At 35.3% G+C, this 21,497-nt stretch overlaps 2 protein-coding genes across 3 annotated transcripts; both read right to left on the bottom strand.

Annotated features, from left to right (window-relative positions):
• Positions 1 to 2,435: 2,435 nt before the first annotated feature.
• LOC136276442 (uncharacterized) lies at positions 2,436 to 6,855 on the bottom strand. Of its 2 annotated transcripts, none has more exons than XR_010714883.1 (3): positions 6,563 to 6,855; positions 5,803 to 6,064; positions 2,436 to 2,551 (listed from the first exon to the last, which is right to left on the bottom strand). XR_010714883.1 is itself a non-coding variant. In XM_066088419.1 (3 exons), exons 2-3 carry the CDS (start codon positions 6,059 to 6,061, stop codon positions 2,612 to 2,614), a joined length of 1,215 nt encoding a protein of 404 aa, XP_065944491.1. In that variant the 5' UTR covers positions 6,062 to 6,064; positions 6,563 to 6,855; the 3' UTR covers positions 2,436 to 2,611. The 2 variants fall into 2 exon arrangements, 1 of the variants encoding a protein (XP_065944491.1); XM_066088419.1 differs by having other exon boundaries at positions 2,436 to 3,567.
• A 3,492-nt stretch (positions 6,856 to 10,347) lies between these two features.
• On the bottom strand, positions 10,348 to 21,235 carry LOC105333083 (neurotrimin). The gene is made up of 8 exons (XM_066087907.1): positions 20,336 to 21,235; positions 19,902 to 20,065; positions 15,986 to 16,113; positions 12,286 to 12,499; positions 12,159 to 12,170; positions 11,653 to 11,943; positions 11,077 to 11,100; positions 10,348 to 10,805 (listed from the first exon to the last, which is right to left on the bottom strand). Exons 2-8 carry the CDS (start codon positions 20,023 to 20,025, stop codon positions 10,684 to 10,686), a joined length of 915 nt encoding a protein of 304 aa, XP_065943979.1. The 5' UTR covers positions 20,026 to 20,065; positions 20,336 to 21,235; the 3' UTR covers positions 10,348 to 10,683.
• Between the last annotated feature and the right edge of the window lie 262 nt (positions 21,236 to 21,497).

The raw sequence follows: 21,497 nt of genomic DNA, 5'->3' as shown, positions 1-21,497 counted from the left end.
GGTCCTATTGACCGGCAGTTCAAAATAGACACAAATATTGAATTTGTAATAGAACAACAAAATCCCTTTGATTAGGTAATAAAACGGATTATCAACTGCGTCTAAACCAATCAGATTTCAGTATTTAACATGAAAGTATAATAAACGTGTATGTTTGAAGTTATACATGTTAAGAGCAGTCCATTTCGTATTCTGAGAGTTGTACATTATAAGACATGTTGGTAGAATAATGTATTGTGCACCAACGATCAGGCAACTTATTGAGATATTAATATATTATGTCACACACTGCTCATTTCTAATTAAATTACTATAAATTAACGGATAATTTCACATCATAAAGAAATCCCAAAACGGAGAGGAAGTTCTGCCAAGAATGCTTAATGTGACAACTTCCGCCTCGGGCGAAAATATTAATCAAAAGCGAGACCGTTCAATGAATTGAAACTAGGAAAATTCCTCTACGGATACATTGTCAGCTACCATTGACCTTGTAAATCAAGGTCAATGATTATATCCATGGTGAATTATACTGCTGTCGTTTTTTAAGGAAGTATGTAATTTGTAACACCCGAAATTGATTATTTCAATAGAATAGATTAACAACACCGTATTGGCAGTCTATGTCATGGCTTTATTTTAATATATCAGTACATCATAAACTATTCAAATGTATGCAAAATATTGCAAATATAGCAATATAGTAAGTTAAATGATCAACATCGACTTTTGGGTAGTTATGATGTTAGATCTTCAATGAACCAAACAATCAATCAATCAAGATGAATCAATCAATAAAATCAATCAATCAATAATTCAAACAATATTTCAATCAATCAATCAATATGCAAATCAATAAAGTATAATCAATGTTTTGCTTTAGTGAATGTCTCAATATGACAATCAATGTATCAATTTAATTGATTACTCAATGTATTCAATGATGACAATCAACCCACTGCAATGTATCAATAGAATTATTCAATTACTCAGTGTATTCAATGACTCACTGTCAATCAATGTCTGAATGAAACAAAGTGTCAATTAAAGTAAGCCCGATTATTGGCCACGGACCTGGAAGTAAACAGAATCCGGGGCAGGCTTAAGCAAAATTCGTTAGACTGATGACAGCTGCACGCCACACGTGTCGTTGTAAAGCCATGACGCTTATCTATGGATGTGATGAAAGTACTACTTCAAGGAATTACGAATCTGAAATACAGAAAAAGAAGACAGAAACACGAAAAATATGTAATATATAACCTTACAAGATAGGGTGGGAGGGGTAGGGATTGAATTTTTTCCAGGTTGAAGCTGAGAAAGGTCGATACACTACTGCGCATGCGTAATATAAGGACCCCAAAAGGGGCCGTGCGAAAAGTTACGAGAACCTCATATTGAGGAGTTATCTTTCTTTCGATGTAGATATTAGTGAAATGGTTAATCTATTCATTTCCATAACATGACTTAACTCATATCGAGTTAAGTCGGATTATTTCAATAGAATAGATTAACAACACCGTATTGGCAGTCTATGTCATGGCTTTATTTTAATATATCAGTACATCATAAACTATTCAAATGTATGCAAAATATTGCAAATATAGCAATATAGTAAGTTAAATGATCAACATCGACTTTTGGGTAGTTATGATGTTAGATCTTCAATGAACCAAACAATCAATCAATCAAGATGAATCAATCAATAAAATCAATCAATCAATAATTCAAACAATATTTCAATCAATCAATCAATATGCAAATCAATAAAGTATAATCAATGTTTTGCTTTAGTGAATGTCTCAATATGACAATCAATGTATCAATTTAATTGATTACTCAATGTATTCAATGATGACAATCAACCCACTGCAATGTATCAATAGAATTATTCAATTACTCAGTGTATTCAATGACTCACTGTCAATCAATGTCTGAATGAAACAAAGTGTCAATTAAAGTAAGCCCGATTATTGGCCACGGACCTGGAAGTAAACAGAATCCGGGGCAGGCTTAAGCAAAATTCGGCCATATGTCTTCATGTATATAAAAACTATGATATGATGCATGAAGACATCCGCCACAAGCGGTCAAAATTTTGCACAATGCCATGACAATAAGACTGCGGAATTACTCGGCGTGGGATTTAGCATAAACTTTAACATTATTATGTAGTATGTTTAGGAGGCCAGCACGTATGGTTTTCAATTTCGTGGGAGTATCTGGGACCATATGAATCTTGTATTCGGCAGAATTGTTTGTAGGTTAACAACGGTTAATTTCATGAATTTTTGCAGTCTTAGCAAGGGCATGGTCCCAATACTATTGCCCCCGCAATGTAACATTACCCAATCTGGGAGGCCTCTTTGTTCAATGATATTTGTAATTGTGGGCTCTACATCCTCCCAGACCATACCACTCTTTCCATGCCAATATACTGTGATATTATGTTTCTGAAGGTCTAGGTGTAAGTTTCCAAATTGTTGGACAGCGTGATGGGATGCATGTTTGATAATTGACGAACCAATGATCCAGACCGTGGTGTTGGGACCTGAAAACTTAGTATTGAATAATAATACGAGGCTGTTATGAACACACATGAAATTATGCTTTACAATCTGATATATGAACAAAACGCGTTAGATTTCCATCTGCCTTTTGACTTAATGTCCTCCTCCGAATGCCCTTGCAAGTACAAATGTTTAGCTCCACCTATTCTAAATGAGTGGGATTTGAAAGTTGTTGTGTCAAGGCCAATAAATTTGACAGACTTATGTAGTACGGATGTGAATTGATATTTAGTAAGAGGTTTGTGGTTGAAATGACAGAAAAATAGGCCTTGTATTTGTGGTCTAACTGCCAAAAATTCACGCATGTGCTTGAATAAAGACTGGGTTTGAGAATTTATTTCAATCTGTAGCTTAGTACCCCTATTGTATTGGTCTGTTTTTGAACCTTTAATATACAGACCAATGTGTGTTTCATTAATGGTCACGTCGTGAAATAATAAGGCTGGTGCGTCATTCCTAGTGAAAGTAAATTCGCTAATGCGCAATAATGCAAAAAATGCTAAATGAAAGGCTGCTGAAAACATAACAGCTTCATACAAGCTTGTGCACACCGTAGGTAGTATAGAAACTAATTTATTGAGACAAGATAGGGAAATTGGGGACCGTACATCCTCCGCTGGATTTAACCGACGGAAACCTTCTAACATTTTTTTAACTATAAAAGTTTTAGTGTTGTCAATTTGACCCTCTAACTGAAGCTTGTAACTAATACCGCTCAAATAACATCTCGTTGTTGAATAGGACACTTTATTTGCATGCAGGTATGCGATGTAGTTGATTATGTGGTCCAGTGGTGGAGGCCAACAAAAGATAAAATTGTGTTTGGTACAAAAAGTTTCAAAGGAATTTATGCCTTTTTGATACGTGGACGCAGTATTTTTGGATATTGCTGCCTCAAGTAAACATTCTACATGGGGTCTAAGAGGGACAACAATTCCGGAGGTAAACGGGCTGGAGTCTTGTCTGCCTGCGGAGCCAGGGATCTGAATCTTTCCCACTGAAATCGAGAAATTGAATCTGCAATGGAATTTTGGTAACCTGGGATATGCCTAGTTTTAATCTGAATGTTATTTTTCATACATAATAATACCAATGGTCTTACAAGAGACATGACACGTTGAGACTTACTAGACTTGGCATTCAATATATCGACCAGAGCTATGTTGTCAGTGTTTATTAGCAATTTCTTAGCTGTAAATTGATCTGCCCAAATCCACATGGCCACAAGAATAGGCACTAATTCCAAAAATGTAATATCTCTTCTTATATCTGGACCCCAAGACTCTGGCCAGGATATGACAACCCAGTGATTCTGGAAAATCGCACCTCCACCGTAGGAACCACAACTATCGGTAAAGAGGTTTAGGGTTTCATTATCAGACCAGTATAGTTCTGGGAATGGTGAACGCCCATTGTATTGGTCAAGAAATGCGAGCCAGATCCTAGCATCCTCTTTAACTGCTTGTGTAACCTTGATCAGGTGGTAATGTTTCCTAATACCAATTGTTGTGTTATAAAACCTGCGGTTAAAAGCCCTGCTACCAGGGATGGCTTTGGCGAAAAAGTTAAGCGAACCACAAAGTGATTCCATTTCTTTCAGGGTGACTTTTTTAGAAGAAGTAATTGATGAAAGCTTGGACCTAAGTTCTGCAACCTTATTGTCAGGAATAAAAATGACCTTATCTATGGTATCAATACCTAGTCCTAAGAAAGATAGACGAGTACATGGGCCCTCAGTTTTCTTGTCGTTTATTGGGACGCCCAACTCACTGCAAGTTAACATGAACATTTCAGCAAGCTTTGAACATTGTAATGTATTTTGCTCACCAACAAACAAAAAATCATCAAGATAATGGATGATATTATAATTTTGAGACTTTTGTGCTACGAGCCAATGCAAAAATGATGAGAATTTTTCAAAAGATGAACAAGCTATGGAACAACCAAAGGGCATGCATCTATCAAAATAGTATTTTTCTTGAAAACATATTCCTAACAGTGGAAAATCTGAAGGGTGAATAGGTAAAAGTCTGAATGCGCTAGACAAATCCATTTTACAAAGCAATGCCCCTTTACCATTCTCTTGGATCATAGAAATGGCTTGATCAAAAGAAGCGTAAGACACTGAGCACAGAATTGGATCAATATGCTCGTTGACGCTATTGCCAATGGGCGCTGACAAATTTGAAATTAACCTGTAGCCTCCATCTTTCTTGGGCAGGACCCCAACAGGGTTACACCTAATGTTGGGAAAAGGGGGTTGGGAAAAGGGGCCTGACATCCTTCCTAACGTAATTTCTTTCTCAATGATAGCCAAAAGTTGATCAGCATGTTCACTCGCGGACTTCATATTTTTGGATTGTAAGTAGGCTCTTGGGCCTATGTAATTCAAGTAAAAGCCGGATTTGAAACCATTTAATAAAAATTGAGCATTCTGAATATCAGGATATGTAGCGAGGTATTGCTCTAAAGCGGAGATCTTAATTGGGGTTGAACCTAGGTGCATGAAATCTTGGTCTTGGTAGCTGATAATGCCTTGGGCGTAAGGGACGAAAATTGGTGTAATTTTGCGGGGCGAAATTTTGGTGTGCTGGATTTGGAGGGGGGGATCTGATGACTTGGGTCTGGGTCGACTGATAGGACCAACAATGCATGCGTGGGTGTGACTTGTTGCAATGCATGCATATATGCTGGAATGAACACTGGGGTTTGGGACAGGAACCTTTAAAGTTATAATCAAAACATTTGAGTGACGATTTTGACTGTTGTGGAGCTTGTTGAACTTGAGCCTGCATATACAATAACCATAACTCCGCATCGATAGAGCCAAATGAAATTGATGTGTTTTTTGACATTTTGAGACGAAACTGTCTGTCGTATTCAATCCAATTGCCATTTATATTACGGCTATATCCTAAACGTATTGTGTGGATATATTTCAAGATACCCTGTATGTCTGATGGGTGTCTAGCCAGGTATATGCTTGAGAAAATCAAAAACGTATCAAGCCAGGTGTTAATTGATGTAATTTTGTTTGTTTTAGTTTTTGGTTCAATAACTAACTGACCCTCAACTATGGAAAATTTGTGCGAATCCTGAGCGGATGTATCAACTGTTTCTGAATTGATGATTTATGACAGATCAATGTATTGTTTTGACCATATTTTATCTTTGATGGTTTGAGGGACATGAACCCCAAGCTCATCAGAAATGCTTATTAAAGGGTTTTCACCTGAAGTTGACAGAGGGATTGATGGCGCTATGGAAGGTAGCGGTACTGCAGTCTGCTCACTGGTTGTGGGATCATCGACTGGTAGCTGATGCTCTTGATTTTGAGGTTGAGTGGACACAAACTGGACCGCTGCCTGCGTGGGCCTGCTCGGGCCTGCTTGGGTTTGGGTGGCTGTGGTTGCCGGATTAAGGGCCCTGAGAGCCGGATGAGCATTTGGCCTGGCGTACGGTGACTTGCTCTTTCTTTTAGACCTCAACATTGTCTAGGAAGTTAGCAAAGCTGAGTAACTTAAGATACAAAGTTATAAAGAAATATCAATGAAAATTAATGTATCATAAACGTTATAATATGGCTATAAAGTTATACCGTAAGTAAACAATAAATTTATTGTATCTGTTAACGTTACGTATTTATGCTATATGATACTAGTATATACTCTATATGCAACCGTAGTCCTAGGTCAGCACTAGCTATGTAGGCCCGTTAAGGCCTACTTGAATTTGAATATTTTAAAATATATTGTAAATTAAAATTTTACAATGGAATATTATATTTTAATGATGATGACTAAACTTTTTATTAACCAAGTTATATCCATTGATGGCCCGCAATTTGACTTGAAATAAACCTACATCGTAATGACTATCTAATGTAACAATCATGGCCGCCTTAAAGAGAGAAGCAGACGAAATAAAAAAATTATCTTGTATTGCAAAGTTTTAAAACCCTTTAAAAAAAATAAATGGAAGTGAATACGTACCGCAACTTGGACAATTGATTGAATTACACAAGATTACCCGATTACTATCCAACGATGATTAATCGAGCGATTAAGTCAGTCGTGATGAACAATGATTGAATTTTTTCCAGGTTGAAGCTGAGAAAGGTCGATACACTACTGCGCATGCGTAATATAAGGACCCCAAAAGGGGCCGTGCGAAAAGTTACGAGAACCTCATATTGAGGAGTTATCTTTCTTTCGATGTAGATATTAGTGAAATGGTTAATCTATTCATTTCCATAACATGACTTAACTCATATCGAGTTAAGTCGGATTATCTGTTGTAATTTTGTCTATGGCTCCCCCTCAGTTATAGTCATTAATTAATGATCGTCATTGAGAAAACGAGAGCGGCAACTGTAGGAAAAAGATTTACTTTCATCTTGAACCGTTTTATCATATACAAATACCTCGATTTGATTAACGGTGATATTTCAGCCTTGAATTGAAACAATAATCTTTCATTTTCGAGTTTTACCTGTTGATAATCGAAATGATTTAATGACGTGAATTTATAGTTTTTGTGTATCGATATATATTAATCTTTATGATATGATTAATTTAACACACAACACTTTTAACTCAGGGGATGTGTTACGTTTAATCTAAATAAATCATCAGACGAAATAATGCATCCCGGATTAGCAGTGTGTTTACATACGCCTACTACCACACGTGCCGTAATAATAACCAGATATAAACCGATCCAGAATTAAAGTATATGCTATACAGATTGCATTGATGTGAAATGAAAACAAAATCGTATAACGTAAATATTGAAATTAATGACAAACAGATCAAATCGTGATGATAGAAGATGCTAGTCTTGCACGCATTGTTATTAAACCCAAGCCAGGCCTAGAAGCCAGCAACGGAATCCTTTTTTCTAGGAAACTTTTATATAAAAAAATCTTTTGCTCAAACGAATCTTGCAGAAAAAACATTAACTTGGACTCTGCAAATTCATCATTTAGCAGTTATTTTTTGTCATTATTTTATATTAATATATGATACTGTGCAAGGGAGATCAGGTTCCATCATTATCCGACTCTTTGGTAACACAATATTCACAATTGCATCACGATCCCGTCGATAATAAATCAGTTTTAACAGACTGGAAATCGTGATGTGACATTATGGAGACAAATGGTTATAATATTTTTTTAGAGGATAACTAAACAATTTTTCTGTATTCTGAAACGATTATAAATCATTGGAATCGTTCACTTCTACTTTATTTTACAATTACATGTAGAAATTAAATGATTGCTTTGATCACTAGCTCATCATTCAGAATTGACTAATGTGAATAATTTGTAGATACATTATTTGTGGGTCTCTGGTGAGACTGTCATCCTTAAAGATAAAACAGAGAAAGCTGGAAAAGCAAGGAAAAAATTTAAGTTACAATAAGTGGCGTGTTGATGAATATCGGTATATAATCTAAAGGTTCGTAATTATTTCGGCTTTAATTTTTATATGAGCCTTTCCTTTCAGTTTGTTTTATGATAAAGAGGAACTATTCTAGAATCATATCTTTTGTTTATGTCTTGTAAAACCAAACGTATTTTTTTCCGACAAAAACACAACATCATTAACAACATATATGTTTGTATCTTGCATTCTTTCCTTAGATTAATGCATGATGGATTTTACTTGCCATTAAACTAGTTGTATATCTTGATAAACTGCATTATGTTTAAAAAAACGACAACCCTACATTCTGTTTTAAGACTGTGTTTAGTTTCTGACATTCACTGATTGGGGTATCGGAGGAAAATCGACATACTTCAAGATAGAATTGGTGTTGGATCTTACGTATACAACTATTCGTCTTCTTTTACAGCCTTTTTTATGGCTATATACACCAGAAATCCACAGTAAAACAGCATTGCTGAATGAATGAATGGATAATGGTAATAAAACATTCCATTTATTTCTAATCATTCATGATCAAACCACAAATTATGTTTTTCTGACAAAAGCGTTATGCACAACGTCTTCTCATCGAGAGTTCTGGTCAGAAGAAGCTCACTGCATAACAATTTCAGCCACTGATTATCAATCAAGTATAAAACTTATTCTTTAGAATTATCACTGTTCTTGGTGGCTCTTACTGTATGGACCCTTTATATTTTTTTTTAACTTTGTTTTTCGTATTCTCAGGAGGCACCAGCAACACACAAAATTACGACACCTCTAGCATTAACCGGTAATGTTTTGACTGTCCAAATAAATTCAGATGAGTCTAGTTCCACAGTAAATCTATTTCGATAGATCTCGTCAGCCATGCTTAGAGTACGCAATATATTTCTTGGTTGTCATTGCACAAAGAACTGCATTTGCTATCACTTTGGGAAAACGCGTATTTCCGAAGTTTCTATCAGATGTTTGCCATTTCTGCTGTTAAAAAGACATTTCCTGAAACACATAGCTCCAAGTGCTACAACTTGTTGAATGGGCTAAGACCACAAACAGGCCTAACAAGTCATTAATTTGGCGAAGAAATACAAACTCTTAAAGCACATTCGTTGATCTCAGTTACAGAAATACTTAAAACTCTAGTATAAGAATACCGGTATTAATCTCGAGGTATGTAGATAAATAACAATCGGTTTAACAGTTTGAAGATGTTTCGAGCGGTAAAAAGAAGCAACATATCAATTTTGTATTTGCTAGGCTATGTTAAATCAATATCAATTAATTTTCAATTCTAAGGAAATAAACGTTCATTATCCTGTGCAATGACATTTATTTTAACTTTCCTATCAATTCCCTTGCCGTGCGAGAAAATATCAAATTAGGCTAATACTAGTTGCACTTAGTACACTCTGGCATGTTTTAAAGCCTATGTCTGAACAGCATTGCCCGTAATGTGTTTTCCATTGTGTTTTCAGTTCATATAGCCCATCTCGATTCTGGTCTTGTACTATAATCTCGCCTTTTCCCGACTGTCGCTGAGATCTCCCAATTATAAAGAAACGGGATACAATCATTTGGGATAATTCCCAATTTTCTGTCACAGTATCAAATAAGTAACAATTTGCGTGGCCTTATTGCCCGCTAATCTAGATTGATTTTCCCTAAAATTATCCTATTTGGCATTCTAGAATCATTTAGGCGCTTACAAGAAAACATCTTTCTGTAAATCTCTAAATCCCTTGTTTCCGGAGGTCGCCGCTAATGAATGAATAGTGGAACTTTATTACACAATTTGATCGTTGGTGCACCAGAATTAATGATAAAAATGTTTTTGGTGGTTATACGCTACTTACGATGTTATAGAAAATAGAATTAAGATATCCCCCATGATACACGCTATTCAGTCAATCGTTTTCTTTTTGCAAACCAATAGTTCCTTGGAGTAAGGAAATTGGAAATATTTTCTAAATGGATTTCATCAAGTATGTCGTTGTTTTTAAACGGACTTTTCAAAGGAAAGGGCACCCCTGTTGAACAGATAACTCCTCCTACAGTTTTCACGATAGGAAGTTGTTGTTTTGCAGATCAACTGGACATATATCAGAGATGAGCATGTTATTTGAATTTTGATTTCTCATAATTTATGAAAAAAAATACCAGCCGTTGAACTTTGTCATTTTCTTGCATAATATTGAATATAGGGTACTCCATTTCTCAGGATAGGGAGTGTTTATCAATTTAGGGTTGAAGTGGATTTTGGATACAGTTCACATAAAAGAAAACCCGGTTTGCTGTCACATTGACAGTTTTCACTTGTTTCATATTCATGTAAGAAAATGCAATGACTCTCTGTCATTTTTTATTTATAAAAATAAAACGCTATATTATACAAATGTACATTGTCGAATCTCCATACAGCAAGATCAGTAGTGTACATATTCAGGTCACAATTGGTGTTACATTAAATACACTTTGGTTCACTAACACACGACTGATGATGGAGCGATGTCCCTGGGAGACTCAACATCCAGGAACTGCAGTTAGGTATACGATAAAAGTAGCACCTCGTCCAGTTGCTTTAGGGTTTTAACATCACCAAGAACAATTCGACACCAGTTTTCTTTTGTTGCATAATACTTCAAGTTTTACCCCTTTGTTTATGTTTTACGGGTCGTTTGCTAAACGTTGGTAGCATGCAAAACAAAGACAACCCACGTGACAAGAACCAAAGACCCAGCAGCATGACTAGAGGTACTTCTGCGGCCATCGGGTGAGGATAAAAACTTCCCTGAAAACGTTCCTGAAACCAACCAAGATATTTTTATAGATTTTTAGTTTTTAAACTATATTTTTTGGTTTGTAAAATCTTGACAGTTCCTCTTTAAGTAAATTTTATATGCAAGATAAAATGAAGTTCATATACAGGTGTTTTATATATTAAAAACGACATTTGTTCATTTCTATTAAACTATCATAATTATCATTAAAGTGATGTATCTTAGTGAAACATAAAATCCTGTTCGAGTAGTGTATTGAATCCAATGAATTTCAAACCCCTTGAACGTACTAACCTCTTTTAACATTCATTCTGCCGTCTGAAATAATCAAAAATAAAATAAAATAAATAATTAAGAAAAACGAGGAACATTTCATATCTGATGTCATTAGATATTGTATTTTAACATCAACTCAAAAAATACAGATAAAAGTTGTTAAATCGTTGAGTGGGCATTTTTATTTCATTTTTTCTATCTCCAGAAATGGAAGGTTTTAACAAGGACTGGATAGTCGTTGCTGTTGTTAGACCATATTGATCTCCTTGGGGAAAAGAGCTCTGTATAATGATATTTTAAACCTAAAAATTTTCTTCACTATATAATAGTTTATGATTAACATATTCATATCTGAAATTACAGGCAGATCTGATGGGCACTTTTTGACCATCTAGCCTCATTATATCAATATTTTAACTGAGTGCAGTTTTACTGCCATTTGAGATAACTTTAGTAGTTAAGTTTCACAAAGTTTGTTGATGGTTGTATCGGACAAAAACATTTTTGCTTACAACTCAGCCTCCATAATATATTTATTTTCAGTATTATAAAGTATTTCAAACAAGGCATTTTAGGTGTGACCAGACATCTTACCACTTAGAACGTTGACTTTAATATTGGTCACTAGCTCGTCTGACGTACGACAGATGTATGTTCCGCTGTGGTGCATTTGCGCATGCTCAATCACCAGCTCGCTCCAAATGGTTCTACTTCTAAGAGACACTGAGTTGGTGATCCTGATTCCTTCATCCAGGTCTGTGACGACTTTGAGGCCGTTCATGAACCAGTCCAGCTCATCAGGGGGGTAGGAGTCGCTGGATGCGTTACACAGGAGGACCAGCCTATCGTACTTGTTGACGTAACTGTCGCCCGTAATATGAATAGCTGAAACAAATCGACATCCAGATACATTACTGGAGAGAAAAATAACTTATATTTCAGTCTTCGAAATGCTTTATACGTAATGAAATATAACAAAAATCAATAGGAAATGTTTAATTATTATGTTTTTAATACAATTTAATTATCTGCAAATAGGTTTTCCTATATTTCAACATTGTCAAAAATGATATTTTAAGCGTACAAATATAAATACTTACATGATTTTTGTTCTGAAAAAGAAAAACATGCAATATTTTGTATTATTTCAAAAAATATAATACGAGCAAAGAAGTATAATTGATTATTGATATTTGAACCATATTGTGATAAGTATCAAATGCTGACCTTTGACCGTGAGGAAGAAAGGCCTCCTAATGTCACGTGTCTGTGTGCTGACTTGACATTCATACGCCCCTGAGTCAAGGACACTGACGTTTCTGATATGGAGATTCCATTGCCTCTTGTGTATGACGTGATGGGTCTGAAACCGTGGGTCTCCGTAGTAAGTGTATAGACCCACCGTCAGGGGCACCGAGGGGATGGCTTTTCTCCACGTGACCTAAAGATTAAAGAAAGGGTACCAATATAACTTTTGAAAAGTGTTTAATTTAAATTGTTTAAATTTATCATTACTTATATTCATTTAAAATTCATTATTTTATTTATTTTGGCTTCGTTGACATAAGAGTTTGTTTAGTGAGTCAGGGAGACCGAAAGAATGATCTTCCTCTACGTGACCAAGATATTACAGAACGGAGTCCATAAAACATCACTGATTCAAAAAGTATTAATTTGTTTAAAATCAAAACGATGCTTAAAGAATTTGCAATGATATGTCGGGTTTTTAATATTCATACATGATTTTAAGATTTTGTTTTTTTTTAATAGATTAAAATGTTGTGTTTGTTCGATCGTTCATGGCTTTATAACTGTCTGTCTAATCACAGTAATTCCGTTTTTCGTCGTTTTCTTTTTGTGTTATGTCTTCTTTGAAAAGCTTTTCTTAACGTTTAAAGCCAATTACATGTATATGTAGATATACCTCGAGATATCCGTGGTATTCGAGATATCGGTGTTCGAGTTACCGAAGTTACTATCAAACTTTTTTTTTTTAAATAAATTGTAGAGTTATTATCAATTTGATGATAATAGATCTATATCATCAGTGTTTCATTGAAAGATTCATAACACCTGTTACATAAATTTAACCTTATATAGATGAACAACTACAAATTGCACGAGTTTAAAGAACAACAGATTGTTTTATTATAAACAGAAATAAGTTAGTTAACTAGATACGATCTCGTTACGAGTAACGAGTAGGTCTTCCTTGTGGTTTCTGTTTAAATTTTAAATCATACCATGAATAATCGATACAATTTCAGAATTAACCCCCCCCCCCCCCCACACACACACACTTTCAGATAATGTATACAAATCCCTTATTACGTAATAAATGGGTGTAGCAATGAGTTTTTCAGATAAATATTGCTACAATCAACAACTTTGCTTCTATAATGCATTACGAAATCTTAATCGTTTTTATGTAATTTGTAATATACTTTACGAGTCTCTTGACCCCCCCCCCCAAAAAAAAGGGGCCAGCCCCTTTTTCTCGATTTCTTTGAAAAGGTCTTAAGAATACTAACAATTTTTGTTCTTACACCCATCTAAAATTGTTGATCATTTTTGAGATACAAATGTTTGAATATTTTAGGGGCCAGCCCTCCAGATCCTTAATGGGGACAGAAATGCGTGTTTTGATAATAGGAATCGATTTAAATCATAAACTCAAACATTTTCTCTTCTATGATGTCTAACATAATATGTCTACTTCTCTAGTTATATTGCGTCAAAGTTTAAGTACTTTGGCCCCTGAAAATCCCTTATTACGTAATAAATGGGCGTGACAATAATTTTTTCTAATAGATATTGGTACGATCAACAACTTTGCTTCTATAATGCATTACAAAATCTTTATCGTTTTTAAGTTATTTGTAATAGAGTTTAAGAGTGCCTTGGTCCCTAAATAAAGGGGCCAGCCCCTTTTTCTTGATTTTGTTGGAAAGAACGTTTAATTATCTACTACTTTTGTTATATATGTCTTAACAAAATACCAACTGATAAAAAGATACAGATGAAAACGTATGAAAATTTTGAATGAAAATCCGTACTCAATTTTCGAGCCCAGGCGAGCTCCAAGAAATGGCGCCACTGGAGTAAAACAACATAATAGTGCACAACTTCAAACTATAGACTACTTATCCTGAAAATTTCATAGTCATATCTCTGATAGTTTCTGAGATCAGCTCTGCACAAAATAGGTCGTGAAAATGTGCAAAATGGCCGATAAATCGGTACCGGAAGTGACGACAGAAAAAATCTCAGAAATGTATAAAGTTTACATCAAGTCCCATCTTCTGTGAAAAAATGATTGAAATCGGTCGAATAATTTTCGAGAAATCGCGTGCACAAAATTTGTGGAAAAAAATAATAATAACTAGATACGATCTCGTTACGAGTAACGAGGAGGTCTTCCGTTCAATTTTTCAAACGATACCAATGAAGTTTCAGAATTTCCACTCACATTTCACATACAGCACATTAAAGATTTAAGGTTTTACTCCCCTAAAAATTCCTAATTACGTCATCAATGGGTGTGGCAATGAGTTTTACAAACTGATATTGTTACGATCAACAACTTTGCTTCTATAATGCATTACAAAATCTTTATCGTTTTTAAGTTATTTGTAATAGAGTTTTCGAGTGCCTTGGCCCCTAATTTAAGGGGCCAGCCCTTTTTTTATTTCTTTGAAAAGGTCTTAAGAATACTAACATTTTTTGTTCTTACACCCATCTAAAATTGTTGATCCTTTTTGAGATACAAATGATTGAATATTTTAGGGGCCAGCCCTTTAGATTCCTAATGGGGACAGAAATTCGTTTTTTGATAACTGGAATCGATTTAAATCATTAATTCAACCATTTTCTCTTCTATGATGTCTAACAAAATATGTCTACTTCTCTAGTTATATTGCGTCAAAGTTTAAGTACTTTGGCCCCTAAAAATCCTTAATTACGTAATAGATGGGCGTGGCAATGGTTTTTTCTAATAGATATTGGTACGATCAACAACTTTGCATCTATAATGCATTGAAAAATCTTTATCGTTTTTAAGTTATATGTAATAGAGTTTAAGAGTGCCTAAGCCCCTAAATAAAGGGGCCAGCCCCTTTTTCTGGATTTTTTGGAAAGAACTCTTGATTCTCTACCACTTTTGTTATATATGTCTTAACAAAATATCAACTGATAAAAAGATATAAATCAAAATGTGTGAAAATTTTGAATGAAAATTCGTACCCAATTTTCGTGCCTAGGCAAGCTCCAAGAAATAGTGCCACTAGCGCAAAACAACACAATAGTGCACAACTTCAAACTATAGACTACTTATCCTGAAAATTTCATAGTCATATCTCTGATAGTTTCTGAGATCAACTCTGCACAAAAAAGGTCGTAAAAATGTGCAAAATGGCCGATAAATCGGTACCGGAAGTGACGACAGGAAAAATCTCAAAAATGTATGAAGTTTATATTAAGTCTCATCTTCTGTGAAAAAATGGTTGAAATCGGTTGAACAGTTTTCGAGAAATCGCGTGCACAAAATTTGTGGAAAAAAATAATAAGAAGAAGAAATCGTACGAAAACTATAAGGTCTTCCGTTGGAAACGGAAGACCTTAAGAAGAAATCGTACGAAAACTATAAGGTCTTCCGTTGGAAACGGAAGACCTTAATTAAGGTTAAAAATATCAATCAAATATTGCGCACTGTTCTCATTGTTGTTATTTGAAATAAGACACCATCAAAAGTTAATGAGAAGGGGGCTAAATCATGATGTATTACTGTCTCATTTTGTCCATTTTAGTCTTATTTCATTTAAAGAGACAATAATAATTCAACGGTATGTATTTGTTATTATTGAAAATATGACACCATGGATAGTTAATGAGGAAGGAGGGAGGGGGGAGCTTTATAATGTTGCCTTACTGTTTTGGTTCCCAGGTTGTCTACAGCGCAGTACAGCACGGCTGTCTCCCCAGCAATGGCGGTGTAGTTCGTGCTGGTCGTATTCAGAATAATAGGCTCATGTACATTTGGAATTCGTCGACGATATCCTGAAAGTATCAAAGCAACAGCAGAATGAAAGCATTGAACATTAATCTTTAATTCTAAAAGGCTGATATTTTTATTACATTTCATTTTTCAAAAATCCCGATCAATGTTTAAGTTTTATAAAACAATTCCCCCTATGGGATTTTTTTTTACCTTGAGCTCGCTCGTTAATGGATGCTGCGATGTTTCATCATCGTCAGTTTACACGTAGAGCGTTGAGAATTGAATGTGTAACAGAGGATTAACGTCAGTTTTCAAGTAGTTTTTCAGACATCATTTTCTATATAATCTTATCAATAATTCATATTTCTATTAACGGAAAACTAATATATATGCGCCGTTGAAATGGCATGAGTTTACTTAAAGCTAGACTGTTCGGAATCAAACATATAATTAATTTGCTTCTGATTATTGTCAAAACTTAATACTAATGATCCAGTTTTTTCAAACGTTTTAAGTATTGAACAGGTATTTGGGGGGGGGGGGGGGGGGGGGGGTGTCAAAATAATTCGACGTCTTCGTAAGATTTTAGGCTTTAAAACCTATGTTGACAAGATCTCTCTGTGGTCAATCCTTGGTGCTTCGGGTAATCCTTGGTGGTTTCGAGGGATGCAATGTAAAATGCCATATCTATTATTCTGAAAGCATTTTACCATTTTTGTCACTTAGAACGTGTTTTAAGATTATTAGGAATAAAGTAATTGCAATGTCGCGATGGCTTTAGCATGTGCAGCGATAGGCAGAATATCTAGAAAAAAAGTGTTACCCAAATAGACAATATAATTTTCAGCTTATGTGTTAAGTGGGGGATATTTATACCTTGATTTAACACAAGTAAAAACCTTCCAAAATAAAAGCAAAAATAAAATAATCCGGAGATTCATAACCTGCTTTCTTTTTTTCTTCACTGAATAATTGATACATGTCAAAAGTTGATGGACAAAATTAAACCATCCGAGTTTTAAAAAAAGATAAACTTTTGTCTAAATAAGGAATTTTAAACATAGCTAGCTGATCATTTTCCCCTTGTAGTATGAAACATAAACCTATAGAAAACGTTCGGTGATAAAAAGACGAGACACACCCATCCTTGAAACTTGATGAAGATTATAAGCAATTACATTAAAAGAAACCAATTTCAGAATTCTTCTTCCCTATACCACAGACACCCCCGCAAGCAAAAGTAGTCATATTGCTGAGTTCAAGACGTCACATTCACGCCCCAAACAAGAACGAAATCAGAAACTGTATCGATCCGAAACGTTTTCTGGGGACTGTGACTATTGTTTCTGTCATAATTGGTAACAAAAAATACACCAGGCCTGGGGGCCATAAAAGTTAGACGAGCTCACTTTCGATCTCAGTCTCACTTTTCCACTATATCTTCCTTTGATAAAAGTGAGACTTAGATCAAAAGTGAGCTCGTCTAACTTTTATGGCCCCCAGGCCAGGTCTTCAGATGATTCGAATAATTGCTTTTAACGCTTCATCAAAAGTGTTGTAAGCCTGTACCAGCTATTGTTAATTGGACTTAATCCACTTTGAATATTTTATTGGAAGGAGGATTCAGTCTACTAAGAAGGTTGTCATAGGCGTGACCGTGACATGGAAATTTCATAAAATCCGATTGATAAACTAATTAGCACAAAATGAAAGAGATACAAAAAGCAGAAACTAAAACCCTTGCATTGAAAGAAAGCCATGTGCAGGTTCTTTTTACAGATGGTACCATTCAATAGAATGAGCATTAATTCAACATGGTATTCTTATTCATAAAACAAATTTTAGGCTTAAGACCCTTGCTCAAGATCTGGCCTGGGGGCCATAAAAGTTAGACGAGCTCACTTTTGATCTAAGTCTCACTTTTATCAAAGGAAGATATAGTGGAAAAGTGAGACTGAGATCGAAAGTGAGCTCGTCTAACTTTTATGGCCCCCAGGCCTGAACACAAAAGACGCAGTGTCTCTCTAGTATAAGAGTCCGACTAACAACAGAGTAAGATGTTCCGTGAGATAGAAACAAAACCTTGTCTGGCCTTCTTATCAATCAAGATTAATGATTCACCATTATAATTAAAAATGTACGAGTGTCACTTGCCCTATCGATCGTCCATGTGTCGTCATATCACCATCAACGAAGATGCGATTCGTCATCATCGGTATGACTAATCGGGTACAAGACAATGAAAAACCCAAATATGGATGATCCGCTGTCTGTCGTGCAAATCGTAATATCATGTTATTATTAAAATGCATCTTATTAAATAATTACAAAATTGGGGGTGGGGGTTGTTTATTTGCATTTCGAAAAAGTAATTGCTTAGAATTTATTGATTAATGTCTGTTCTATTCTCCGCAATTATGATCAAGAGCATGTTCAGTTTTTATGCAAAGCAGCTGATAGGACGGACAAAGACTTGTGTAATTATCTTGGAAGAAAACTGCAATCATTCTCATTTAAATTAAAACATTTTAAGGATTCAGTGTCTTTATCATGGGCAGGTGCTTTTAAATTCATGTACTTGAAAACGCCGACGAAACTTCAATATATTGGATATGCACTTATTTGTGTATAATTATTCAAAGTGACTGACTGTATAGCTTCGGAGGGAAATTGACCCAAAAGAGTGTAGATTTTAATGCCGTTTAATTTTGAATGTTTTAATGATAAGCTTTAAACCTTGTTTATCAAGAAAAAAAGATGGGTATATATTGAAAACATAACTTTTATTTTGCATTGATTATATCAATTGGTAGATTTGATATACTAATTAACAAATAAACGTTTTTTGAAAAAAGAGAATGTATGTATACAATTATTTTGATCTTAACGCGAAAGAGTTAAATAGGTCATTGAGTATTGGCAGCTATTGACACTTATTAAAGATTCGGTAAAATACCGCCACGAAAGAACTTTAACATTTTGTGGACATAAAACATTATCCATCCAAAGTAATTCTAAAATAAGTCAATAAAATAGTTCGAAACAACGTACTTTCTGGCTTTTATTCACGTATTGTCAACAAAACAGGCTCATTTTTCTAAAGAAAGAAGGGGCAAGAGTTATATATATAAAGGTTAGACAACTTGAACTTATGACACCTACTAAATACACTGCAAACAAATTTATAAAGCATGCCTTCTGTTTATTTGAAACCAAGATCTGGTTTTCTTTCGACTCTGTGAAGCAGGAACAATAATAATCGCATCAAAGGCCATGCACAAAGCTGTTGTTGGGGGGTAATAAAAGATCTGCGATTAGTGATGGGAGGTTGAACGATGCCTACTAACTGTCATGAAAACCAATAAATAATAGTAAGCATGTATTTCACTGCAAATTATTTCGGTCCAGACGTTTTATCCTCTCGACATTCATAGGGGACTATTAAATATGAAAAACCATATTAAAGGACGCCAGTTATCAGACGATTATCAATAAAATAACTGAAATATTATCATTCTATGTAAAATTGCCTCCATTTGTATTGCAGCTTTCACCGTACATTGACTTCTACTTATTTATACTTAGTGCTAACACCATTGATTTTTCACCAAATGATGCAAGTGCGTCCAATTTTTTTTTATATTGCTCTATCAGGATACAATAGGTGCATGGACCAACGGTTTGATCGTGAACAAAGTCAATAACAGCCGCTAACCATAAATCAAATGATCCCAAAATGCCTCTTCGCCAGCCGAAATCATTTTTTGAGATCTGCCTCTTTCTTTTATTAGCCTTATTGGAGATGACAGTAATGTAAACACTTTTCTGTGTTTACACAAACACTTACCTTGTATTTGGCAAAACAACAGCGAAAGGACCACCGTACACACACAGCACCACCGGCCCCACCCAGCAAAGAACCACGATCCTCGCGCCCCACCAAAAACCACAAAGCTGGCGTATTCACACATTCTACTGTTTATCCTTTTTTCTTTGAACTATCGTCTTGTACTATAATTTAATTATAATTTAACTATAAGTCACAGGAATCAGTTATGAATATCTTAATTAGCAGAACCTTCACATTAAGTTAGTGGAAAGATGGAAAAACCAAACAACTTGATTCCAGGAATGTCTGCCGAGCGATTGTTGTCACATTGGTACTGTCATAACTGCCGGCTCCTCTTGTTGCAAGTCTGTTTAGTGGTCAAGTACAGCTCCTTAATTACTCTTAATTAGCTATTACTGACATCTCCGCGGCAGACAAGGTAATGAACTCACCAGCAGTCCGCTGTACCATGCATGTGTTCTTAGCTTCAGCTCCTTGATCAGAACTAGAACTTAATGAAATAGATCGGGTGTCCTTGTCCAACAAATGACAATGGTTTGCAATTCGGTTCTTAATGAAATCCTCAAAGAATCTGCTTTAATGTCCACTGTTTGATCTTTACAAAAAAGGATTAGTCACAATTCGTCATGCGATCTTCCAGAGAACGCATCTCAATTATGACAAGTCAATCTGAGATATTAGTAACGCACTTTCATTTTTTTTTTTAAATCACATTCATACCTGTATTTTAATTTAACTTCCTAAAATTCCCTTTGAATATAATTATGCGGTTCCATTATAAAACAGTCTCAGTGTAACGAACTTTTAAAAAAATCCACTTTCGATTATGAAAGCAGATGTGCGCACTGCTCAACTTGAAACGTGAAGGACTAAAAAAAGAACAGCCCCCATTTAGAAATAAAAACGCCGACAGACTGTAGCCGGGACCTTCTGTAGCCGTGGTTTCTTCCCATCCAATCACCGCCGGCCAGAGTAGGAACGATCCGTCTAGTAGGCTGTGCTCTCCCTCCCTCCACGTACTCCGTATCCCCAGGCTGCTGAATCCTGCACGAGAGTGGCTCTCCTATCGCGCTCTGATAGCAATTAATACAAAACAATACCCAGCCCGCTTATGATCATTTCCGATAGTCGATCTCCTTCCAATAATGTGGAACAGGCAAGGGTATTATTTTTTTTATTACGAGAAATATTCATCTAATCCCGTAATATAGACTGTCGGTTTCCTCGCATCAAATGAAAAATGACTGTAAATAAACCCGCATTTGTACAATTAAATGAAATAGAGAGTTTTAACTCTGGATTTGGCGACAGAGCTTTTTATGGCATCGTTTTGTAATGGGCTACTTCAGTATTTTATGGCGGATTTGCAGCTTGTCAAGAAAAATATACGACTCTTCTAAAGGGCGTTAAATTGTGTTGATTCAAAATATTTGTCCGGTAGCGAATGGTTGTTTGTTTTTCAAAGGTGTTTGCTGAAAGGCGAGTAAATAGCTTCGAGTTCATTACTGCTACTCTGGCTGAAAATATGTCAACATACTAACTATTTAGTGGGTAGCTCTGAAATAGAAACCTTCTAATTGCAAAGTATGTACT

This window comes from Magallana gigas, chromosome 6, assembly GCF_963853765.1.
Source record: "Magallana gigas chromosome 6, xbMagGiga1.1, whole genome shotgun sequence".
Classification (NCBI taxonomy): domain Eukaryota; kingdom Metazoa; phylum Mollusca; class Bivalvia; order Ostreida; family Ostreidae; genus Magallana; species Magallana gigas.
This window is presented reverse-complemented; position numbering and strand designations above follow the sequence as displayed.